We start from the raw sequence: 11,080 nt of genomic DNA on the forward strand, positions 1-11,080 counted from the left end.
GAATATTTTATTTAAAATTTGAGTACATGCATGTATTTATCTAAGTCATTAGAACATTACAAATTTTTATAGTACTCCTAACATTTTGTAAGCTATTTTTTTAAATTGTTTTAAATAGAATAAAATATTTTTTGTAGTATAATTTAAATAAATTTATTAAAAAATATTCATGAACTATTAAAAATAGACAAAAGAGTATTATATGGAATTCGAATTGATAGCTTATTAATATTTTAAAAAAGTCTCGTAATTAAATATTTTGTTAGCTTTTTTTAATGTATGAAATAAAAAATATATTTTTAAAATTTTTAAATTATTAATTTTTTAACAACATAATTCAAATTATACCATGAATAATTCGAATCAGTCAAATTCGAATTACTTGGAAACGCGTGCACGGGTGTAGTTCGAATCACCATGATTCGAATTACTATGTGTAATTCGAATTAGGTTGATTCGAATTAATTCGTGTGTGCGTGTGTGTATAATTCGAATCAAGGTGATTCGAATTATATGTAAATGGAGTTCGAATTGAACTGCTTCGAACTATATAAAAACGTGCATTGATTGATTCATGAACCAAATTTTAGTTTGGCAGATTTGCGTAAAATTTTATTCACCATGACCTAATTAAGTGATTTGTCCTATTTTATATATATTTTATATAACAAAAATATTATATACACAATATCAATTATTAAATCAAACATTATATATATATAATTTATTTTTAATGTATGTTTTATTTTTAATATATATTTAATATAGTTGTTTATATAATAATTGATTTGATAGATAATTTTGTATTTACTTATAAAAATATATAAGAATTACACTTCATGTTTAGAGATCAAGACTTTGTTGTTCCAAACAAATTTTGATTGAACCACTTATTGCATAAGGCACCACTATATCGAGGGGCTTTAAAATCAACTTGAGTTGTTTTATCTATTAATTTATTCCTTTCTTGAATAAATATTGGAAAATTTAATTATAGTGTAGGCAGTAAGGTCCTGGCGAGTGAAAAAAAAAAAATCGTACAGTGTTTTGAATTTTTGATCCTAAGGTCTGGATGCGAGTCATATCGTAATGTGCGCAACGCCTACGTTTCTGTACAGTAGTTCTACCTCAATGTCACACGAATATAAGTGTGGATTGCATTATTTATTTGGCATTTCTATGCTTTGATTTTATGACAAGACGTATATGGTTTTTTCACCTAACACATTATTTCCTCTCTTCATAATTATTATTTTTATTTAAATCAAATATTATTTTTCGATTTTAATGAATTATTAGTTAATTTTTCTGTTATATTTTTACAAAAGAAAATTAAAAAATGAAAAATTAACCAACAAATAACTAATTAAAAATATTTTTATCTTTTTCATTTAAATATTTATATGCTTAATAAATTTAATAATTATCTTAACAATTATTTACCACTAAAAAATCTTTTAAATGGAGAACATAGCAGTAATTTTGATGGCAATTAAGAGTGATTATTTAAATCAATTTTTAAGATTTTTAAAATCGAATATTTTAGTCTCTCAAATTTTAAAATACTCCAAATAGTTTCTAATATTTATTTTCGTTAGACAATACAATTCCTTTTGTTAGTATAGCTGACATAGAACATCAAATTACACACATGGTCGTTATGTATTTACATGTGCAATATGGACAAATTAATCTCTACATTGAAGTATAAAACAGATCTGAAAAATTTAAAAAATTTTTAAAACAGTTCCTAAAAGTTTCTAAAAATTCTAAAATAGTATCTTCAAATGATTTATATAATTATTTCTAAATTAATAAATTTTAACTTCCAAAATTGTTTATTTATTTATCTCAAATTTGATTATTTATAAATAAAAAAAATTTTGTATTTTTAAAATAAATTTTGGAAAGACACTATTTTGCAAAAATAAAATTTAAAATAAATAGACCCATATTTATTTTTGACTAGATATTAATTTAATTTAATCTATAAGTACTATATTCTATTATCATTCTTTAGTGACGAAGAAAAGAATGAATTAGTGTTGTTTGAAGAGATATGAGAACTCTAATTTAACAAAATTTTTATTGGAAATATTTGTATAGATGCTTATGAAGGTAAAAATTTGGAACTTGCATGCAGTGTGAACTAAATCATCTGTGAAGTCAAATTTGTAAGTTTTAATTAACCACAAAATCAATGTAGATGATTTACAAAATTCCAATGTGAAACACTAAAACTCCTAATATTTTACAATATTTGAAGAAGAAATGTATTGATAAATCTAAGTGTTTCATTCATTTTTTAAATTTTCTTTTGAATTTACTGATTGTGATATTGCATAAAATAGACTTGTAATTAAATCTGTTTAATTTGTACTACCATAGTTAGAATTTATGCAAAAAAAAAAATCTTTTTACATAGGAATATTTTTCTAAATTTATTCAATATCAATATCTTAAAAATTTAGATATATAAATAATGGCTTTCATAATGCAATGACTTCTAGATTTTATTGTTATTATTATGATTTTTACATCATCTAAATATAGGTATCATAAATTAATATTTAAATAATATTATTTTTTATGATATTTTTATGTTAATAAATAAAATTATTTTTTAGTATATATTTTATTATGTTTTGTATTCTTTATTTATTATATATTTTTAATAATATTTTACTAGTCTGGTTAATAAAAACATTATACGATATTGACTTTTGAAAAAAATTAAAAATATTTGAAAGGACTATTTCAAAATTTAAAAATTTTTCAAAAATTAATTTGAGACCTTTTTAAATTTTCAATCAGTGTATTATAAACTAGACTGACAACTAATTAATCACATTACAATTTAAAATACCATTGAGATAATAGATAATTAAATCAAATATTTTAATGTAATAATATCTATAACTTCTATATTTACAATACCAAAAATAGGATCTTCGGTTGTAGGAGAATGGGCCAACCACCAAGCAAGAATATAATATGCCAAAAGAAAACCTCAGATTAACATTATGATCCTCCTTTTTAAATAAACTTGAGAAGGATAAATTATTATAATTGTAAAAGTTGGAGGGTGGAGATGAGAACATGACCCTCTGGTATTCATTTGGCAAGGAGTGATCCTAATCCTTAGACCAAGCTACTATTTGTTAACTCCACTATATACAGCCTTTATATGCAGTAAAATATCACCAACTATCCATGGAAAACTCAAAAAGTTGGAGTTTTCCTGGTAATATTTTGGGTGATAGGTCACATGATACCATGCAGATGCCATAGGTTGATATTCACGGGGTTCACAGCTTGTTTCAAACCATTCTTTGGCTTCACGCTGAAGATCCTTGACCGAGATCAGGATCCGGTCCTTCATATCTCCATATCTCCTGTTATCACGCTGCAAATATGACGCGCGGTTTATCAAGTTTCCAGTCAGCAGCTCATCTTCAGTCTCTGCACAATAGAATTTCATTAAACTAGTCATCTTCTGAGCATACATTTCTTTGTGACTTGATGCGGTTTCAAGGTAGGCGTCAAAACCATCAACTTCAAGTTCGTGATCATAGTATTGCTCAGCAAGCTTCTCTGACCAGGCAGAGCTTGATGTTACTTGCAATTTCAACTCAGTTATGTCACGGTAGAGTTTTCCTAGTACCCCGTTGGAGATATACATAGGCTTGTCAAACCTCTCCATGAAATCCGGATACTCTCTTGGCTTCAGAACTCTTGGCATTTCAGCAGGTGCTCCAGTCTTTGCAAAGTCAACAGCCATGGAATGAAGTTCTGCCAACTCCCGGCATTTGTGACTCCTGGCCTTTTCTGGTTCACGGTCAGCGTGAACCAGATGAGCGGTTGAGATAGCACCCAAGGTATCATTGATCATGTAATCAACAAAAAACCTATGGATTTCCTACTCTCACAAACATAGGTAAGCAGATAAGGAATGGTTTCATACTTATCAATGTTAATATATATATATATATATATATATATATATATATATATATATATATATATATATATACTTATCTGACTGTTTAAATTACCTCCAGTGTCACATCGTGGTCCATTATACGAGGCCTCCTCCCCGTGTAGTCCATTGGAGAATCAGTGTGAGATGGGATCATATCTTTCTCCCAGCTTAAGAAAAATAAATCTCCATCAAGGTCACCCCCAGAGCATTCATTTGGATGAGGCCTGTATGCCCACGAAACAGTATTTGCATTACAAGACATCAGTGCACCAACTAACCACAAAATAAGTATCTTCTTTTGTTACCAAAAGATTAATGACTCATTAGTTAACAACAATCTACCTGGACTTTCTATCAAGAGAAAAGAAAACCCAACCTGGCTAAATATAAATGTAAGAATACAATAATTTCACCTTTAATAAAATAATGATTGCAATCAAATGTGGTTTGCAAATTTAATGCAGCTTATACATACCTACGACCTTTTTGTGGAAATACAAGGCAATCCCTCAAACCCATTTCCTCTAGTTCTTCATTGTAGACAGCATCAAGGACTCTGATGTCTCCAGGGTGAAGACAAGGATTTTTTGTTACTACCACCTTCCCCACTAGTATACAAGTGCTGTCATCACCATCCACTTTCCTCAAGCTTTCATCTTCAAACTGTTGCTTAGCTTTGGGCACAGTTATGCGGACAAATACTTGACCATAATCCAATTGACCAGTTTCATCCAAGCAACCTAACAAGATACGACCCTTGGGAACAAATATTCGGCATCTAGTTCTCAAATCAGATAACTGGTATGCATAATTTGCTCTGAGCATCATCGCCAGGTAAGGCTCACTGTTCGGCTTATAAAATCCATGCAACATCTTCACTAGAATGCTTTTAGAATCAGCTCCACTTAGGGTTTCCAAAACTTCCAAAGCCGCATCACTGTCAGTCAACATCCTTCCTAGCAAATGCACTTGTTCCTGCTGCATTGCCAAAAACGCCTCATCTTTTACTCCTAAAGTAGACAGCAAAGATATAACCTCTCGGTTGAGAAAGCAAGGCATTGAATCACTCCAATTAGTGACACAAAGCATTTTGTTTTTCGATTCAAATTTAAGCATACTGCCACGCAGCGATAACTTCCTAAAGGAATGGCGATCAACAGCAAGAACACCTTTGTATCCACCATACCGAATTTGAAATGCTGATGGAATCTGATTCTTATCCAACTTTAGCTTTTCAGCAACCTTTTTTGCAAAAGAGAGGGAAATTTTCCCAATACCATCTGAGAAACAGTATTTTATACCATCACTCTCAACTTCAATATCTTGAATTATTTCCACATCTTGAATGGGCACTTCATAAGTTTGCATTGATGAACTGAACAACTGACCCATCCTCGCTGCACATTTAGAAACGCTGCGAATATTGTTGAAGCATCCCATCCATTCTCTAATATCTGCTGCTTTCAACTTGTCACTTGAAGCAAAAACCCAAACTGAATTTGATCGGAGTTGACTCGCAGAGAAGGCCAGAAACTCAAATTTTTTCAAACCAATTACAATCCCATCTCGAAGAATAGTCAATATCCGCTCATATATTTTAGTTCTAAAAGGTTCTGAAAAGATTCCCTTTTGCAAACTAGCTGATACAGCATTAACTGGAAGCTTACCCCAGTTCTCATCAACAAAAGTGATCCTCATGAAATCTGAAGCAAATTGAGAAAAATGCTTTACCACATGATTTGAGGTTTCAAGCTCAGGACCAAGACAATAAATCTTTGTTGGGGTAATCAAGGCTCTATGACAGCTCATTATGTTATTCTCCATCAGCCTTTTCTGCGATGATGGATGAGGACCTCTACCCTTACTACTTAGCACATGTAATTGAGTATTCACAAATTTTTGAGGTTCATAACAAGTGGAATTCAGCTTGTGCAATTTCTGAAAAATCAGGGCTTTGGTTTCTTCATCTAAACTTCCTAGCAAGTCAATGAAATCACTATCTACTGATGCAAGACTGATTTTCTGGGTATGAATGAGGGAATTCAATTGGAAAAGGGTCTCATACGGTATCTTAGTATCTGTAGAAAGACAGTTTACAAGTGGAACTATTTCTGCCGGAGAACAATACTCTTCCCCCTCCTCTAGAGTTAGATCTTTCAGAATTTCTCTGTAGAGCGGGAAACTACAAAAAATATCCTGATTGAATGGTCCTTCCTCAATCTCCCAACAAAACGATGTAGAATGTCCAAGTGCCTTCATAGCTGAGAAGTCTGTCGTACGCACCCAAGTAAAATCATAATCCTCCTTGCAGAAATGGTACCTACCATTAGCAGCATTAAACTTCGACGACACATTTGACCCAAATTTTTTCTGATAAATCTTTGGTGCATATTTCAGCTGAGAATGAAATAGTCAAGCAAAAGTTAGAAGTTCAGAAAAATTACAGATCAAGATGAAAAATTGCAACATTGTCATTGCAGTTTATATAACAAACCAAAAATTACATCAACCGACGACAAAATTAAGTGCATAGCCTAGTCAGAAAAAGATCATTACTTTGTAAGAAAAATACTGTACCAAAGCTTGGCAAAGACCCACATGCATAACAGACCATTAAAAAAAGAAAAAAAGACAATACAACACACAGTTCTGAAGCTCATTGGCAAAAAATCAAACACCTTGTAGGCACTACACATTAATCAAGAAGCACTTGGATGTACCTTCAAGAGGAGGGCATTGAGTTTGTCACCACCACCCAAACAGTACCCATTGGCCTCCAGAATATCCTCGAACCAAATCTCGAGCTTGTAGCACTGTCCATCATGTGGGACCCAGAACTCGATCTTCCTCCTCTCGGGCATGGGCCAGCCCCTGACACGTTCCCAGGTGTGCAGCACACTCATGCGGTCGTCGCGGACCATGAAGCCGGCATAGAGGGTGCCGTTTTCGAGGCGGTGGGAGGGGAGAGAGGGGCGGAAGACGACATCGTCGGGGGCGTGGGAAAGGTGGAGGAAGTGGGATTTGAAGACGAGGGTGTTGTGGTGGGAGAGGGAGAGGGCCTTGGTTTTGGCGTCCGGTGTCTCGAACTGAACGCGGCCGAAGGAGCGGGAGTTCCAGGTGGCGTTGTTCTGATCGGTGAAGATCTCAAGGGCGAAGACGGAGGAGGGTCCCAGTGTGGCTTGGAGGAAGTGGACGAGGTCGGTGGCGGTGGCGGATATGGGGATGTTGGAGACACGCACGGTCGTGCCCGTGTCGGATGTGGCCGTCAGGGTCTCCATTGTAGGTGAGTGAGCGAGTGAGTGACTCGGTGGACTCAGTCAACCCTTGTTTACCCTCACTCTCACAGTCACGGTCACAGTCACAGTCCCAGTCACACTGCCCCCTTTTTGGAGCTTTCAGCTTTGGACTGCTCACTGCTGTTTTCTTATGCTTGATGCTTTCCTTTCCCTCTTTCTTCCCTTTTCCTTTAAAGGGTTTTGTTAAGAGGGAATATTTTTTATATAGAATTTCTCTCGAGAGACAAAAAAAAAAATCTTAACAATGTTTATAATGGATTAATTTATTGGCTCATAGTAAATTAAAAAATAAGAAATATCTCCTAAATTTTAGTAATAAATATTTTTTATTTCTTAATTTTAAATTTTAACTATCTTCTATCCACTATTAAGATATTCTAGCATCGCCTAATTTCAACGGCTCTAATAGCACCATGACATTTTCTCTAGTCGTCACCCACTCCAACAGTCGGTTACATATAAAACTAATCACTCTTAGATTTTTATGCTTCAACCAAATTTAATAAATTAATTATCTAAATACTCATTAAAACAATAATCTGCATATCTACTGTATTGAACATTTAAATTATTTTAATTGAACATTTAGATTATTTTAACCCCTTGAAAATTTTAACCATCATCTCCCTTTTAACTCTAATTACACTCCCTTTTAATCCAAACTCCCTCCCCAGCGTCACCATCTCCCGTCGTCACCAACCTCGAGTGCCGTATTAAAAACAAACATCTCATTTGCAAGAAAAATAAACATCACATTTACATTAAGAACAAACATCTCATTTATATAAAGAACAAAAATCCCATTTACATTAAGAATAAACATCTCATTTACATGAAAAATAAATATCTACATGCATATATAAAACTTTCGCTGCATACTTTCTCCCATCATCGGTCTGTGCGTCCAGCATCGATCTTCCAATGATCCATACGCTTCTCCGGTAACGCTGCTGTCGCCGCTATCATGCCTGTCGTTGTTTCGTGCCGATGATGCGTCCGGCTAAAGGTGCAGAAAATTCTTCTGTCGAACGTTTGTTCAGCCACGTCGGAGCTGGTCCTCCTTCGCCGTCGCTATCCTCGAATTTGGCGTCTCCATCCTCACTAAAATCCTTCCATTCGCTGCGGCGTTCTTCTTCGCTAAGGGATTCATCAAGCCCAGCCTCGGAAACCGCGTTGCGTGCCAGTTCGTCTCACTCTTCAGAAGCTCCTCGCTGGGGTTAGGGTACAGCTTGGTCTTCAGCAAAGCGCTTCTCACGCCGGCGATCCCGTCAGTTTCAGCGCGGCTGGTGGAATTTTCCTGCCACTCATGAAGGCTCTCTGCGTTGTATGCGGGAGAGAAAATAGGGTTTGGGGAGAGAAATTAGGGTTTGAGGGAGAGGGATTAGAATTATCAGTGAGAGTAAATGTTTTTTATATAATGGATGAGATATTTTCCGTGTCCAATCAATTTTAGCATCCAAGTTCACCCAAACAATTTTAGGTCACGCACTTTTTTCGCTTTCTTCTTTCCTCACGCTTCTTCTCTTCTTCTTCTTCTCTTCTCCCCCGCGCTTCTTCTTCTCTTTCTCATGCTCGTTTGTGTACAGAGCGTCTTTTTCTTCTTTGCTTTCCTCCTCCTCCTCATTCTCCTCCTCCTTTTTTGCATTCCTTCTTCTTCACGTGTTTTCTCTTTATCGTCATTCTTTTGTTATTGTTGTTGCTGTATTTTTTTGTCTTTTTCTCCTTCTCTCCTAAGTGAAGAAGCAGTAGAAGGCGAGGAGGAAGAGTTTTGAAGTATGCACAACATAAATGAATCGACCATGTTATTATGGTGAAACAATTGTATAGTACTAAATGAATGAAACATTATCCATTATATAAATTCAAATTCGAACAGCTTTCTGCATAATGAACCGAACACGTACTCAGGGTGAAACAATTGTATAGTACTGAATAAATGAAACATAATCCATTATATAAAATCAAATTCAAACAACTTTCTGCATAATGAATCGAACACGTACTCATGGTGAAACAATTGTATAGTATTGAATGAACGAAAGATAATCTATTATATAAAATCAAATCAAACAGATTTCTGCATAATGAACCGAACACGTACTCATGGTGAAACAATTGTATAGTATTGAATGAACGAAACATAATTCATTAGATAAAATCAAATTCAAACAGCTTTCTGCGTAATGAACCGAACATGTACTCATGGTGAAACAATTTGTATAGTACTAAATGAATAAAACATATTTGAAAGAAGAAGAAGAAGCGCAGGGGAGAAGAAGAAGAAAAAGCGCAGGGGGCAAAAGAAGATAAAGCACGTGTAATGGCGCTCTTTTAATGAAAGTAGTTTTTATTGGTGTTGGACGTACTTGAATAAAATTTGGATGAAAAAATACTTGGATGTGTAGCAAAATTCCAATATAGATGATGGCCTTCTTAAATTTTTTGAAAATCTAATTTTTGAAAAATTAATTTAAAAAATTTGATTTTTAAATTATTGTTCAATTTAATTTCTATTGTACACATTGTACATTAAATATATTGGCTTTCAATATTTTTTTCTTTTTATTAATATATAAATTTTCTAAAATTATTTTGAATAAAAAATATAATATATTATAACAGAATTTTTTTAATATATAATAATTTTATAATATTTTATTAATATGTAATACTTTTATTCATATATAATTTTTTAAAAAGTTACGTGAATTTTTTGTTGCTTTTCAGTTTCACCTCGGATGGTAATATGAATTTAAAAACTAACCACATAACTAATATATATATATTTTTTATTTGGTATTCAAAACGGGGCTAAAACGCCCAAAAGGAAAAAACCAGAAACTAAATACAGATAGAATGGGGTAAGGTAGCCCCTCTCTCATCCTCCTGGAGAATGCTAACTAACTCTGGGAATGGATAGTCCCAGAACAAAAACCCAAAATCAAGATCAATACTCTTCTTGGCCAGGCAATTTGCACACTTGTTGCATTCCCTATAGTTATGTACAAAAAAAATTCTCCAATCAAGTTTTTTCAGCTCACTAATCCTTCTAATCAGAGAATTAGGGTGCCTTTCTAACTTTCTTTCCTCATTCAATAACTTCACCACTCCCTCTGAGTCACATTCTACCATTATCTTCTTTATCCCCAATCTCCTTGCCATGTTCAGCCCTTGCACAACACCCCACAGTTCGGCGATGAGGGCAGAGCAGTTTCCAATCGTGTGAGTGAAGCCCGCAACCCACTTCTCGTTCTCATCCCACAGGAGGCCGCCGCATCCCCTCCCGATGCTCCATCGACATTAAGCTTCAGCCATCCCTTCGGCGGGGGTTTCCACCCCACCCGGCCCAGTCTTCTCACCCGCGCTTTTCCCATCAGGTAAGCTTTTTCAAAAGCTTTGTTAATTTCCTGAATTTCTTTTATGATTTCTGTGTATGGCTGGATTGGTCTTCTGTAGTTGTCCTCATGATTTTCCTTATTTCTCCAAAACCAGATTTTTGAGCATGTAACCATGTATATATCCTTCCAATCTATATTTTGGTTCTGTCCCAATTATTTTGTTAGGTTAGCTTCCACCCAATCTCCCCAATTAAGACTGAAGAATTTCTGCAATTCCATAGGATTAAGAAAATTAACCCAAATTGTTGATGCTTTAGCGCAATCTCTGAATAGGTGTAGAAGATCTTCTTGCACTCCTTGGCAAACCTTGCAGTCTCCACTTCCACCAAACAATCTTGCTATTCTCTGATTTGTAAGAGTTCTCTTATGCATAACAGTCCACATGAAAACCTTGACTCTTTGGG

General features: G+C 34.3%; 1 protein-coding gene across 1 annotated transcript; it reads right to left on the reverse strand.

Annotated features, from left to right (window-relative positions):
• Positions 1-2,841: 2,841 nt before the first annotated feature.
• LOC112695656 (RNA-dependent RNA polymerase 2) lies at positions 2,842-7,514 on the reverse strand. Its single transcript, XM_025748090.3, has 4 exons — positions 6,703-7,514; positions 4,458-6,379; positions 4,056-4,206; positions 2,842-3,919 (listed from the first exon to the last, which is right to left on the reverse strand). The coding sequence occupies exons 1-4, from the start codon at positions 7,258-7,260 to the stop codon at positions 3,155-3,157; spliced, it is 3,396 nt and encodes a 1,131-aa protein (XP_025603875.1). The 5' UTR covers positions 7,261-7,514; the 3' UTR covers positions 2,842-3,154.
• Between the last annotated feature and the right edge of the window lie 3,566 nt (positions 7,515-11,080).

Source organism: Arachis hypogaea, chromosome 1 (assembly GCF_003086295.3).
Source record: "Arachis hypogaea cultivar Tifrunner chromosome 1, arahy.Tifrunner.gnm2.J5K5, whole genome shotgun sequence".
NCBI classification, from domain to species: domain Eukaryota; kingdom Viridiplantae; phylum Streptophyta; class Magnoliopsida; order Fabales; family Fabaceae; genus Arachis; species Arachis hypogaea.

Coding starts and splice junctions, on each gene's coding strand:
- LOC112695656 (XM_025748090.3), bottom strand. CDS start 7,260: ATGGAGACCCTGACGGCCACATCCGACACGGGCACGACCGTGCGTGTC. Junction 4,207..4,457: donor TTTCCACAAAAAGGTCGTAG/GTATGTATAAGC, acceptor GTGGGCATACAG/GCCTCATCCAAATGAATGCT. Junction 3,920..4,055: donor ACCACGATGTGACACTGGAG/GTAATTTAAACA, acceptor TTGTGAGAGTAG/GAAATCCATAGGTTTTTTGT.